The 15,164-nt window shown below is 40.8% G+C and overlaps 1 protein-coding gene across 4 annotated transcripts in view; it reads left to right on the top strand.

Moving 5' to 3' along the window:
- LOC129358717 (spectrin beta chain, non-erythrocytic 4-like) overlaps positions 1 to 15,164 on the top strand; it is a 77,936-nt gene that overhangs the window by 35,887 nt on the left and 26,885 nt on the right. For 2 of the 4 annotated variants that reach the window (XM_055027811.1, XM_055027812.1), the window contains exons 25-26: positions 4,856 to 4,946; positions 9,340 to 9,486. In XM_055027811.1, coding sequence (XP_054883786.1) covers positions 4,856 to 4,946; positions 9,340 to 9,486 — 238 coding nt within the window. Of the gene's footprint in view, positions 1 to 4,855; positions 4,947 to 7,477; positions 7,890 to 9,339; positions 9,487 to 15,164 lie in introns of those variants that run through there. The other 2 variants (XM_055027813.1, XM_055027814.1) reach the window with 2 other exon arrangements.

Raw genomic sequence — 15,164 nt, forward strand, 5'->3', positions numbered from 1 at the left:
ATTGAACGAGAAGTCGACGCCGCTGTTGATAACTTCAGGAAGTTGTCGAGTGTTTATATTTCAAAACCGAACAGGATAAAGCTCATTTTAAATCCAACACCGGATCGTTTCTCTTTCCCGCCGCCATCTTTAATCCTGAATCAGCAACTCTGCTTAAGGATGGCCAATGGCGCCCTCTGCTGGATGACAACCAAACTACATCACTAAAATAAGGTCTCAGTGGTGTGATTAGTTAATTGAGAGGAACTGATTTTAATCTACGAATTCAATAATCCTAAATCATAAATTGATTATTTGTTTGCAGCCCTAGCTAACAGAATCAAAGTAAAACAAATACTTGAGAGAAGCCACTGTTTTGTTTTTTTATTTTTAGCTAAAGCTCTCTGCACCGTCCTGGGTGTGTCAGTCTCAAAGATTTAAGCAGCTGGTAAAACACAACAACAGTTTTGAGAACAAAGAGAGAGACTCTGAGACAGACAAAAGGAGCCGTTTGGTCCAAAAACACAATCCTGACCGTGAAATCTGGGTGACAGCTGAGGTTTTGAACCACATGCTTTTCGTATTAGATTACCATGAATGGGAGCTTGCTCTAAAACCTGCACCCAAACCAGCTCACTGGACCAATAAGCATCTGTGCACGGACGCAGTTTGTCCGCATTTAAATGAGGTATTATGCTTTAGTGCCATATCTACCAATTGTCAGTGTGTATTGTGTATTGCAGAGTACACTACAAAAACACACAATATAACTTTAACTTTAAACATGCAGGTCTTGGCAGCATGTTTAAAGTTTAGAATTTCTTAAAATCTAAATAAAAAAAAATTCACCAATAAGACATATTTCCCATGTTATTAATTAAATAATCTTCCTTCACAACTGGTCATTTTTTTTGTCAACATTAACAAATTAGTGACTTAAAACAAGCTTCTTCTTGCTCAAAAGTTACTTCTAAGATTGTTTTGTCTTATTTCAGGTGTACTAATTTATTTATGCTAGAAACTAGACCAAAAACTTTGGTAGAAGAGCAAAAGTTTTATGTGATTTTTGCAGAAAGTGTCTTTTTTTGCATGTTTGTCACACTTCAGTGTTTCAGAACATCAAACCAATTTAAATATCAGTCGAAGACAACACAAGTAAATAGCAATGCACCAATATAAAAATTTGGGCAGATATCACTGTTAATATTGCTGTTATGGCCGATAACAGATATACCAATATGTATATTTCCCTACTGTTTTGACAGCTTTGGAAAGAATAAAAAATGACCAGAAAAGACAGAAAAATTATTATTTGTTATTGATATTGGCAGTTTTATGTATTGGACCGATACCAACATGTTAAATAATTAGTAATATCAGCTGATAGCGATGTTAGTGTCAGTATATCGTGCATCTTTGACGAATAAACACAAAATTCTGCTTTTAGATAGTGTGTATTAAATAAAAAATGCTAGTAATTTCTTCCACTTAGTTGACAAAAGCTCTGACAACTTAGACTTAGACTTAGACTTGACTTTATTGATCCCTTGGAAGACTCCCTCAGGAAATTAGTTACCAGCAGCTCACAGGCAAAAATGTGGCACACAGTAAGCATACACAAAATACAAAAAAATACAAATTAAATACAAAACAAAGAATATAAATACAACACAAAAGGAAATTATAGCAATTTGGTGGATAGATTGACCAGTGATATGGTATTGCACTGTATGGTTTGGCCTGATAAATATGGAGTTCACATTTGTAGAAAAACTACTCCTTCTTCCCTCTGTCCTGTGTCACCTCCGACCCCCCAGTAGGAGTTGTACAGTCTGAAGGCGTGGGGACAAAGGAGTTCTTGAATCTATTGGTCCGGCACTTGGGAAGCAGCAGTCTGTCACTGAACCGGCTCCTCTGGCTGCTGATGACGGCGTGTAGAGGTGGCTGCTATCGTCCATGATGTCCAGCAGTTTGTTCAGTGTCCTTGCCTCTGCCACCGTCACCAGAGAGTCCAACTTCATGCCGACCACAGAGCCGGCACGCCTGATCAGTTTGTCCAGTCTGGATGTGTCCTTCTTGGATGTGCTGCCTCCCCAGCACACCACGGTGTAGAAGACACTGGCGATCACTGACTGGTAGAACATCCACAGCAGTTTGCTGCAGATGTTGAAGGACCGCAGTCTCCTCAGGAAGTACATCCTGCTCTGCACCTTCCCGTACAGGTGGCTGGTGTGTTTTGACCAATCCAGTTTACTGTCCAGCCACAGCCCGAGGTACTTGTAGGAGCCCACGACCTCAACCTCCGTTCCCTCTAGTACGACTGGTCTCGGCTTTGGTCTGGACCTCCCAAAGTCTATAACCAGCTCCTTCGTCTTAGAGGTGTTGAGTTTCCAGGTGGTTTGTGTGGCACCAGAGAGCAAAGTCCCTCACCAGACAGCGATATTCCTCCTCTCCGTCGTCCCTGATACATCCGACTATGGCTGTGTCATCAGCATACTTCTGTATGTGACACAGCTCCGAGTTGTAGTGGAAGTCAGAGGAGTACAGGGTGAAGAGAAGAGGGGCCAGCACTGTGCCCTGAGGGGCTCCTGTGCTGCTGACCACAGTGTCAGACACGGTGTCCTTTAGCCTGACATACTGCGGCCTGTTGGTGAGGTAACTATGGATCCAGGTGACCAGGTGCTGGTCCACTCCCATGCTATTTAGTTTGTCCTGGAGCAGAAGGGGCTGGATTGTATTAAAGGCACTGGAGAAGTCCAAGAAAAGGATCCTCACTGTGCCACTGCCCTTATCCAGGTGGGAGTGGGCCGGTGCAGCAGGTAGAGGATGGCATCCTCCACACCAACATCTGCCTGGTAGGCGAATTGCAGGAGGTCCTGAGCATGTTCCACCTGAGGTCTGAGGAGGCCGAGGAAGAGCCGCTCCAACGTCTTCATCAGGTGTGAAGTGAGTGCCACGGGCCGAAAGTCATTCAGCTCGCTGGGCCTGTTCTTCTTGGGCACTGGGACGATGCAGGATGTCTTCCAGAGGGTGGGCACTTCCCTTAGCTGCAGGCTGAGGTTGAAGATCCGCTGTAGTGGCTCTCCCAGTTCAGCAGCGCAGGTCTTCAGCAGCCTTGGACACACCTGGTCCGGCCCTGCTGCTTTCCTGGGCTTGAGCTTCCTCAGCTGTTCTCTGACCTGGTCTGTGGTGATGTGGGGTGGAGGTTGTGCTGAGGTGTGTGGGGGGGTTGTCAGTGTTTTGTTGTCTGTGGGGAGGTGTGTGGTAAGGAGCAGAGGTGGCTGCAGTGAGAGAGGGGGTTGGGGGCACAGACTGGTTGAACCTGTTGAAGAAGTTGTTCAGTTGGTTTGCCCTCTCCATTGTTCCCTCAACGACTCTGGTCTTTGTGTTGAGGCCAGTGATGGTCCTCACACCTTCCCAGACCTCCCTCATGTTGTTCTCTCTCAGCTTCTGCTCCACCTTTCTCCTGTAGCTGTCTTTTGCTTCCCTCACACACTGTTTCACCTCCTGCTGTGCTGCCTTCATGGCCTCCCTGTCTCCTCTCCTGAAGGCAACCTTCTTCTTGTTGAGGACAGTTTTGACTTCCCGCGTTACCCAAGGCTTGTTATTAGGGTAACAGCGGACAGTCTTAGCAGGGGATACCACATCTGCGCAGAAAGTTCAGATAGTCCGTCAGGCAGTGTGTCAGCCCCTCTATGTCCTGGGCCATGCGGGCTGAACAGTGCATCCCAGTCCGTGGTGTTATAACAGTCTCTCAGAGCACTCTCCATCTCAGGGGACCACCTCCTGATGGAGCGAGCTGTTGTAGGCTGCTTTTGGACCAGGGGGGTGTACAGTGGCTGTAGGTGAACGATGTTGTGATCTGACTTCCCTAGTGGGGGTAGGGGTGTTGCTCTGTATGCATCCCTCACATTGGCATACAGGTCGATTGTCCTGTTATTCCTGGTGGGGCAGTCAACAGCTTGGTGGAAAGTGGCCAAAGTAGAGTCCAAGGTCACATGGTTGAAGTCCCCAGAGATTATAATAAAAGCGTCAGGATGTTTTGTCTGTAGCCTTGCTGTGACAGAGTGGATTTTTTCACAGGCAGTGGTAGCGTCCGCTCTCGGTGGGATGTAAACGCAGATGGAGATCACGTGACTGAACTCCCTCGGCAGGTAGTATGGCCGCAAGCTAACGACTAGTAGCTCGAGGTCCCGACAACACCAAACAGTCTTTACAGTGATATGTCCTGGGTTACACCATTTATTGTTCACATACATGATGAGTCCCCCACCTTTTCTTTTACCACTCGCTTTCGTGTCCCTATCAGCCCTCACAGCGGTGAATCCTGGCAGGTCCACGTTAGCGTCCGGCACGAGGTGGTTCAGCCATGTCTCTGTAAAGATGAACAAGCTGCTCTCTCTGTAGATCCGCTGGTTGTTCAGTGCAGACAGCTCATCCATCTTGTTCGGCAGCGAGTTCACATTCCCCATGATTACAGTGGGAATCGATGGCTTGTAGCGCCTCCTGTTGTCCGCTAGCTTAGCCTTTAGCTTAGCCCCAGCCTTGCAGCCCCTCGGTCTCCTCCTCAACTCCACCGGAATGTTGTGTCTTATGCCGGCTTGTCCCATTGTTCTAAAGTCCAGCAGTTCCTCTCTCGAATAAGTGAGAAGTTTGGAATTATCCATAGGATAAATAAAAAACACACACAGCCTCTTCTGTGTTGAAGAGGCAACATAAAAGTTAAAAAAGAGCTAAAAACTGAAGAGCTACTGGAGAGGCAGCCGTCTCCCACAGCGCCAAATTGAAAAAAAAAAAAAAAAAAAAAACTTTAAAGCATCAAAATTAATGTATGTTTATCCAGAAGGTTTCAATCTTCCTTGTGTTTGTGTTTCAGGGGAAACCAGAACAGGGAACTGGCCCAGCAATGGCTGGAGAAACTGAACGACCAGTGGGAACTTCAGAGATTTCTCCAAGACTGTCATGAGGTAGGAAGCTGATGAGGTTTCAGTAGCTGCTTCATTGCCAAGTTTCACTCTGTCTGGCTAAAGCTGCAGTAACTAACTTTTATGAAATATATGCTTTTTACATATTTGTTCAATAATTTTCATTATTTATCTTTTTTCTCTTTCTACCCAACAACTGGTTGAGTCTGGTGCTTTGGTCTCAACTAATCCTCATTCATTTTATGTGTTGTTTTGTTTATTTATTTTGGGTATTTAAGATGTCTTCCAGTTCCAGTTTTTAAATGTCCATCAGAATTTAAAGTTTATTCATCTTTAAGAATGTCTTCCTGCATTATTATTGTTGTTGACATTATCACTGATCACAATTTAAATTTGATATGGTGACAGATCTTTCTGTCTCATGCTATGTTGTCACAACACAGCGATAATATCAACAAATATGTAAAAAAAATATGAAAGTTAAATACTGCAGCTTTAATGTCTGGGTTCCAGCCCGGTTGGTTGGGTCTCCATTGACCCCGCGTTCCTCTGAGCTGTGGTCGACGCTCTGATGATGTCATTTTGAAGCGCCTGTCCGTGGTTGGCCAGCTTCTCTGAAATCTCTCGGTATATTTGTACATTTCTCTGTCCAGTTGACGCTGTTTGTTTGTCTGCACTTTGCTCATCTGGTGACATGAATTCAATATGGGTAAATATTATTTTTTATTTAGAAAGATAAATATTATGTTTGTAGCTAAACATTTAGATTGTAAACTATGTCTAAATGGTTAGCTAACAAGCCAAATATTTGAACATAATATTTAGCTATGTAGATAAATGTTAAGGTAAATATTTAACAAGCTAAATATTTAGTTTGTAAAATAATATTTATCTTGAAAACTAAATATTACATTTGGAACTAAATATTTAGGTTGTTAGCTGAATATTTATTTAACAAGTAATATATTTAGCTTGCTTAATTTAATGAGGTTAATTATTAGCAAGCTAATGTTATTTTACCTGCTAAATAATTCGCTTTAAATTAAAAGTTATTTAGCAAGCTAAATATTCAATTCGGAGCTAAATATTTAGCTTATTAGCTAACTCATTTTTCTGATTTTAACTTTTCATAAAGGGTCCAGTTGATTTAAATCGCTTCTTAAATTAAAATCATCATTTGAAAACTGCTTTCTGTATTTTATTGGATTATAATTGTCTATTAAAATCTGATTAATTATTTTAAACATTTTAAACGTGAGAAAAAGATGAGATTTAAGGGTTGTAAATTTAATAAAAATTGGGATCTTTATGTGTTTATTGTTAGAGTTGAACCTTGAAAACAGACAGGAAGATAAAATCTGGGCCGTCCTCCAATCAGACCGTGGTTCTCCATGACCCCTGCAGTCACATCACTTATGCAGCTTTTAAATTCCTCCGTGCGCCCGCGGTCCTGTCGGCCTCTGGAGGTGTGAGCCCGTCATGTTTGCTGCTGCCTGTTCCCCGACATGTCTGCGCGGCGCCGACACAGAGTGTGATAACTCCAAGAAGAGGCGACGACGTGTGAAAACCAGCCCCGATTCATAAAAACAGCCAATCTGCTAATCCGTCCTGCCCTCCTCTCCGCCTCGCTCTGCTTTCCTTTCTTGCTGCTTCATCACTGCTGCAGCATCAAGCTGGAAACTGAGAGTAAAGCTGCAGAGACGGAGGGGAAGATCAAACATTAACAGAGCTGCAGCTAACGATTTCTCTCCCAATGCTCTTTAAGCTGCAGGTTGTAACTGATAAAAAAAAAAAAAAGATTTTTACATATGTTGAAACTGTTGCTATTCTTTAGACAGAAGATCTGTGAAAAACTCGAGCGCCTCTTCCTCCTTTGTGTGTTTTCTACTAATGTCAAAAAATTACAATTTCACAGTTCTGGTATTTCCATTAAATAAAATATTCAATAAAAATCACACATGATTAAGCTTGTTCACACAATAAGTAATTAAAATAGTGATGATGTAAACATGTACATCAGATATATTCATAATTCAGTGGTCACCATCTATCAGCCAATCAGATGGGATATTGATGGCTTGGAGCGACAAGCCCCGCCTACTTAGGAGCAGCTACATGCCAGTCACTTTATATATAGATTTTTCTTTAATTGTAGTCTGTGATTTTGGAGAAGAGCTATGGATTCATCACGTTGAATTGTAAAAACAAAATGGTCCTGTTCTCTTCTTCGTGGTTTTCGTCAGTAGTAATATCCGGTTGTGATTCACGTGACTCTTAAGGCAAAAAAAGTGTTGAAAAAAAAAAGTGCCTGAAAAACGACCTCATCCTGACACAAAAACTTTTCATACATATATAATGAAACCTTAAAAAATTGAGTGTCTCCAAGAAGCGAATCTATTTTGTGGTTATTAGAAACGCGGCTTCTGTCACGACATGGTGAACAAACCAGATGATCGGTACCTGCCTCCATCCCACCGAGCATCCGGCTCAGCCACAGACGGAGCGATGCAGGGGAGGGGCTCGGCTCTGTGCCATTTTATTGTTGTTTTTTTTCTTTTTTGGGAGGAGGGTGTCTCCTCTCACTCCTCCGTCACCGATCCACCCCCATTCCCGCATCCTCTCCTTTCTGAGCGAGGCTTTGGCACCAGAGGAAGGAGGCAGGAAGTCTTTTCTCTGCTGCTCTTATTTTCCTCCCAGGTTTTTTTCCCCCCTTCCATCTCCGCTGCCGTGTTTTCTGCATAGAGGAGCATCTTTGCATGAGCGAGGATGCGGACATCGGAGGCTGCAGCCTGCAGCTGCCGCTGCACCGCGGGCTGCTGCCGCTAACCGCCGCTGGTAAACCAGCCTTCGTCCTCCCGGCTGAGTGCGAGCAGAACATGGACTTTATTCCGACGCGTTTGTGGATCAAACGTGCGGATCACAGCCTGAGTGGGAGCGGGGGTGTGCTCGGTGTTCGAGTCTGCGTAGGTGGAGGTGGAGGCGGCGGTGGGTGTGGGGGGGGATACTGTAAGCTGTGATGCTGCACATGTGAATTCCTGCAGCCATGTTTGTTGTTACACGTGTGTCAGGCTTCATGCGCCGCGCGTCATTAACCGCGACCTTGTGTTTCAACTGGAAAAGCTGTAAAAAAATGAGATAAAAATGCAAACGTTTTATTTATGTTAACATGAGTCTCTTCTGCACTAAATATGTTTAATAATCAATAGTTCTGCTCTACATCTTTTGATGAGAGTGGTTTGATCTTCCAGAAATTATAGCTGTGTTTTCATTGACTATAAAATCCTAATAATTGTGTTTTACTTTTTATTTAGTGTTTTTATTGACAACATTTTTGTATTCAAGTCATTTTAATGGTGTGACAGCACACATTCTAATAACATCAACATGTTAGTAGTTATCATGCTAATAACAACCCATACACTAAAGGGAGCATTAGCAGCTATTGCTACAAAAGGCTGCACTAGCTACATTTTATAGCTAAAGGTTACCTTAATGCTACTCGCTAAGGATACTTTACTTGCCTCACAGTGTCGTTTCCCATGCTTTCTAGCTCTTTGCAAGCATTAGTCTCTGCGTCGTTAAGCGGCGATCGCATTACCTTTTGTAGCATTATAATAGTACAAATGCACTACAATTCAAAAATACTTCATTGATCCAAAAAAGAAATTAAATAAAAAATGTTTTAGCACTAGCTACCTTTATTTGCTAGCGCTAACGGTGGCATTAGGAGCTACATTTAATGTGTGGTAGCTGCTAATGTTAGATAGTTTCTAACATTAGAAGTTAGCTAAGATTTATATATAAGCTGAGCTTTACATGCTAAAAGTCAATGTTACTGAACATGCTGGTGATGACAGACATCCTACTGGGAGTGTCAACATGCTCGTCGCTCATCATGCTAGCATTAGCTTTATGGCGTTAGCAGTGATGTAATTCAGCGAGACATTTTGGGCGAGAGGCGGGGCCACCCCGGGCCGGTCGCGAGTCCATCATAGGATGTTGGTTTCATATGTTAATAATAATAATAACAACAAATAGTCACACGATCGACAAACAGTTGTTGCCACTGGGCAAACTGGTGAAGACAAACTGGTAAATGGACAGAACTTATGTAGCACTTTTCTGGTCATTGTGACAAGAGTCACATTCATCCTTTCACACTAACAAAGTTGGCAATTTACCCAGAGGCATATCGACATGTGGCAGGAAGAAGCTGGAATTGAACCGACAACCTTAGCATAAATAAACATTCAGATGTGATTTTAATTGTGTTTCTTATTTAATGAAAACAATACAACTGCGAAGTTGTGTGTTTTTTGTTGTTGTTTGTGTTTCGACATTAGCAGAAAATGAACAACGTTATGGGCACATTTGCAATCGAAGTGCAGCTAACTTTTGGTTCCTCTCCTCCTCCTCTGCCATCTTCTCTCTCCAGCTGGGGGACTGGGTGTACGAAAAGATGCTGATGGCGAGGGACAGCAGCCGAGACGAGACCCAGAAGCTACACAAGAAGTGGCAGAAGCACCAGGCTTTCATGGCTGAGCTGGCCCAGAACAAGGAATGGCTGGATAAAATCGAAAAGGTGAGTGGCGCTGTCAGATAATGCAGCTTTCCTGCCTGGAGCGAACGGTTTTTGGGTCACTCCGCTGCTGAGTGCTTTCTCCCTCTGCTCAGCTAAAGGAGGTTGGAGCCGTTTTCAGAGAGTTTCTTATGATTCTTTATCATATTTCACAACGGATATTTTTCACTTAGATCTTCATAAGATGTATGCTGTTTGTATTCTGGTTGTGCCTGTTTATTGTATTAATGTTTTCTTTTGTTGATATTTTTTTTTACTTCTTTTAATGGAAGAAAAGTCTTGCAAATTGCATAGTGCAATGTTTATCTCAGGACTAAAGGATGAAATTTAGCTAATATGCTAATAATATTTACACTGCCATGAATTGTGGTCATATTAACTAGGTCTGTCACAGTAACACATTTTGCTGGACGGTAAATTGTTGTTTTAATTTATCATTGGTCTACAAATAAATCAGGCATAACAACAAAACAACATTTAAGATGTTAAGAAAAGTGTAAGTAAAAAGCCAAAAAAAAGACAAAGAAAAAAATATATATATATTTTAAAAGAGAAAAACAACCTATTATGTTTATAATTTTAGTTGAAACAAACTCTCAAAATCTATATTTTTACTGTCCAGTGTTGATATAAATAGAACATGCATTTCCTCTCCCAATCACCAGGGGGTGCTGCAGCACACACTGCTTCTTCTGACCCTGTGATTATTTTCTGGGACACTCAACATAAAAAAACAACCACCTGGGAGTTTGATGCGAGGTAATTAATCTGGGGAAACGAATAGCATGGATGGCATGAAAAAGGAGCAGTTCTGCAAGCAAATGTCACCTTGGCTTGGAGCTAACACATAACACACACACACACACACACACACACACACCCACACACACACACACACACACACACACACACACACACACACACACACACACACACAACGTTTAAAAGTGTAAGAATCAAAGAAATATGGCACAAATCTCCAGCTGCACTGAGAGGTAATGATTTTACACGTCTGGATCAGTGTCACAGCAGCGAGTCAGAGGTGTGAACAAGACGGTACGAAGTGTTCGCTTCGACTGACCCGATTACATCCGCGTCCGATTCAGACTGGAGCCTGAATAAAGAAACAGATCAGCATGCAGACAGACACAAAGTTCATTTTTTACCTCTGAAAAACTGCTGGTTAGGTTTATCACTGATGTATAGAGAAATCTATTATTCTATGGAAGACTGATAATGCCAAAATGTAAGTGAAAAAATAATAACTCAGAAGTTTTAACTAATTTCATAAAATTGTCTTTTTCTATTTTTTAGATAGCTTGGAAACTAAATTATCTGTTATCACCGTTTTTAGCTCCAGAGTGGAGCCATTCCGAATATGTATTCTCAAAATATATATTGAGAAATGATAATTTCTCATAACATTTTCTAAAATTATTGTTGTTTTTTATGTGAGTTGCCTTTTATGCTAAATATTCTGTAATATAAATATTTATTCTCCCTATTCGAGCATCTTTTTATTTTGGGTCCAACTTGTTTTCTTTTCTTACTAACTTCAGTTAGCATCTTCACAGGAAGTGGTCTACTTCACAGTCGTACGTCACTACAACCAAAACAAACTCGCTAACCTAGTGTTAGCGGGTGAAATGGCTTGTGATCTTTACCCAAAGACTAGAGAGAAATCCTACAACCACTGAAATCTGATGCTATTCCAGTTTTGGTTCTATTTGGTGAAGAAGGAAGCTGTGCTCAGTGTCTTCAGAGGTTTTTGTGTTATTTCCTTCAGTGGTTGTTGGTGCAGCGCCCCAACAGGCGAGGAGGGGAACAGGTTTCTCAGAGGGTTTGGTTGTTTTGACTCAGAGAGAAAGAGAACCACAGCAGCTGCAGATGGAACAGATGTTGCAATTTTGGTTCCAAATTGAACCGATTCTACCGAACTATCAGTTGATTTTCATTCAACAAATAGCACAATGGCTGATGGATGTTCTGGATCAGTGAGCAGAGGAGACGTGATTCGATGCTCATCATTCACCTTTCCTTGACGTGTCGGCTTCTAATGACGGGGGCATTTATGTGCTTTTGACGGTTGCCAGGCAGCAGCTGGCCAATCAGATCTCTCGCCTCCTTCCTTCCCCTTTCTGCAATGCATGAAGGTCATTCCTCCATGCCGTCTTGTTCCCGCTTCCTGTTCCCTCTGACTGGTTCCCTCACTCTCTGTGGTTTCTTTTCAGTTTCTGTTCCTGACTGTGAACCAGAATCTGTTTAAGATCTGCTTTTGTTGAAGGTTTTCCAGCTGCTTGGATTTTACTCTGGAGGAAATCCATCACAAAAAACAAAAAAACCTTTGAGAAATTCCTTTATCGGGCAGTAACAATCATTAATGTTTATATTTATCTCTGAATTATATCAATAGATGTGGTATATTGGAGATTAAATCAGCTCTGCACAACCAAGCAGCAGTCAGAAACTGTAGTTCTGGATGTAAAACTTAAAAATCTGGAAGTATCCATCAGCTGGACGAGAGGTGCGTCCCTGGGAAATGTTTTAAATGTGGGATTTTTCTTAATTTTGGCTTATTTTTAGATATTTTCATTTCAGAAGTCTAATAATCATTGCTTGTTCATGTTAGTGTAAAGTAGTCTGCTTGAAAATTCACATCTTTCACTGTTTTTCGTTGTTTAAAAGTACAGCTGAAACGATTAATCGGATGAATCACGATTAATCAATTATTTTTTGTTATTAAAGTTTTTATTGTGGTTGCAGAACCACATTAAAACTGTGTACATAAACCCTTCCAACCCTCTCAAACAAACCAAACCAACATAAAACAAACCACCAGATCAGCGATACAAACATCCTCGATGGTAGCAGAAACGACTGCAGTAAACAGAAGTAGTCACTCGTCAATATTAGAAGAGTTTACCTGTCCAGTGTTGCAGGAGAGGAAACAGCTCCAGGATTTCTTGAAGTTTTGTGTCGTTATATAGCTTAGCCAGCATTTGTTCATATGAAACTATTTCCAACATTAATTCCAACCAGCTTTAACGTTTCTAATGGTTGTAGATTTCCATAGTCCTAGGATTATTCTGTGCCGTCCTGCACCAGGGTGCTTCGGTGTTTTGATATATTAGGCATCACTGTTTGATCCCCCAATAAGCACAGTCTTGATGACAAGGTTGTCTCCACATCTATCCACTTTCCAACGTGTTATATTATGTTTTCCAGAATGGAGAAATGCATATGTTTCCTGATTCCGTTTTGCATTTCCAGCATAGGTTATTGTTGACCAGACCCGTTCTATGAACCCTGGATGGGCTGAAATAAAATTGATGTACTGTTTTATAGTGCATACATTTTCCTCTAGATTCTTTAATGTATTTCCCATTATTCGACTTTATTACACACCATTCGTCATCACTGAAAACGCAGCCAAGTCCTTGTGGCGGACAGTCCTCAGACTTTTACAGACTTCTTTTTGCATAATTATTGAAATCTTCAAGCAATCGTTAACTGGTGTACAAAGACTCAAAAATTGCTGAAACACAGTATATGTGTGTTAAGTCAAGCAGAAAGCTTTTTACATGTGTAAGTATTTATTTAGCTGCAGACACACCGTCAAGTACAAATATTTATATTTTCACTTTAAAAAAGGAATTAGATTATTTATTTGCATCTTTTAGTGACTTTTAATATTGCACAAAAAGGCTTAAATAAAATATCTGCATTATGTGCCAAGTTGTTTCAGATTAGTTGATTAATCGTTAGTAATCAATTAATTGTTAGAATAATCGTTGCTTTTAAGCAAAGATGTTGCTTTATATGTTAGTTGTTTTCATGCAAATTAATTTAATCTTTCCTTGAGGGAAAACTAAACAAATCAAAAGCAGATTGTGAAAAATCCTCAAAATGTGCCACATTGTTAATCCGATTAATTGATTAATCATTAGAATAATTGTTCACTTTTCAAACACTGCAAAGATGTTGTTCTATTTAAATCCAGTCTTTCCTTGGGAGAAAACTGAATAAAAGGACAAGAGACGGTGAAGAGAGAGTAAAAGAAGCAAAGCGCCTACAGTAGTAGGTGTTTCTGTACTACAGAGATCTGGAGCTATAAGCTGACGTTTGCATTGTTCTGAATGCTTAATGCGGTGTCTGATCAATAAACGATGCTCTGGTGCTGCAGAGTGACTGGACTTCCTCAACAAGACGCCAGTCTGGATGGGCAGCCTTCAAATCCCAACATCTTTATGAACCTGTCTTAATGCAAAATAACAACTTAAGCCAAAAGCTAATTTTATAGCGTTTGTTTCTGTAGTTGCAAAATAAAAATAAAAAACAACTTTAAGTTTATGTTTTGACTTAGATAGAAATTACAAAATTGTTTCTTTCACTGCATTAGGATTGAATTTGGTTTATAAAGGGAGTTGATTCATTTTGTCTGAAAATTTAAAGTTTAAATATTTCTTTTGCTTCAGGGGATAGTTATGAAAAGAGAGTTTGCTGTTCTCTGTGCACTTTTAAGCAGAAACCCTTTGGGATTTTGATTCTCGCTCTGCTTGATAATTAGCTGACCTCATTAACTTTAAGAAGGACAAAATCAGCTGCTTCTTACTGCATTTGTTTTCAGTCACTTTCTAACATTTTTATTCATTTTCTGTTGTATTTGTTGGGCTGGAGAGGTAGCACACAGTCACTAATAATAGGTTTCAGACTATTTTTAGGGAAGGTAAGTACATCCTTGCTGCCTGTGTAGGAATTAAGAGAAAACTGCTGATAACATGCATTTAATTAACTGATCATTGTCCTTAATGTGACCACATTTTTGAGTTTCTTTTTGTTCTGGAGTGTACAGGTGTTGGTTACACCAAAGCAAAAAGAAATCACTAAAATCCTTAGAGAATAAACCGTTGCTTATGTACATGAGGAAAACTCTGCTCTGTTCAATGCTCAGAAAAAACTACAACTAACTGAAAAGCTCCAACTCAGACACTACAGACTGTAGTTAGCATAGTTAGCATGCTTAAGGCTGGAAATGACAATACACAGTGGTGGGAAACGCTAACTGAAAAGTTAGTCGCGCTAATGCTAAAGCACTAATCACAAACATTAGTTATGCTAATGCTACAGCTACGCAAACATGGTATATAGTGGCTCCTCCAAACTAGCCCGCAGCAATTAGCAAACATCGGTGGAACTGCTGACCTCATTATAGCAACTACTTCTCAGAGCTATGCTGGTAAAAAAATTAAAAAAACATGGCTTCTTTAAAAGAGGAGCCATGTTGTGATGACTTCCTCAAGGTGGAGTTTCAGAAAGAATTTTTAAAGAGATGGTATTATCTTCTTTCTAGAAACAAAATGTCATTTTACAGCATAATCAAGTAACTGTTGCATTCAGTGGGTATAAAAATGCTACCTATATATTTCAAATATCACTTAAAGAAATGTTACTTTCTGATTTAACACCTTGAAATTGGGTGTCTGTCTCGTTAAGAAACTCCTGCTCTCTGAAGTCACAGGAAGTGACCCCATCAGGTCCCTCTATTAACCCTTTAATAGCATTTTTACTAGTGTTTCACTGAGAAGCAGCTTCTATAATGAGCTCAGCAGTTCCACCAGGTGTTTGCTAATTGCTGCTAGCTAGTCTGAAGGAGCCGAGTGGGGGAGGAGCTGTGCCTTGAA

Source organism: Poeciliopsis prolifica, unplaced genomic scaffold, assembly GCF_027474105.1.
Source record: "Poeciliopsis prolifica strain line A6 unplaced genomic scaffold, Auburn_PproV2 SCAFFOLD004, whole genome shotgun sequence".
Classification (NCBI taxonomy): domain Eukaryota; kingdom Metazoa; phylum Chordata; class Actinopteri; order Cyprinodontiformes; family Poeciliidae; genus Poeciliopsis; species Poeciliopsis prolifica.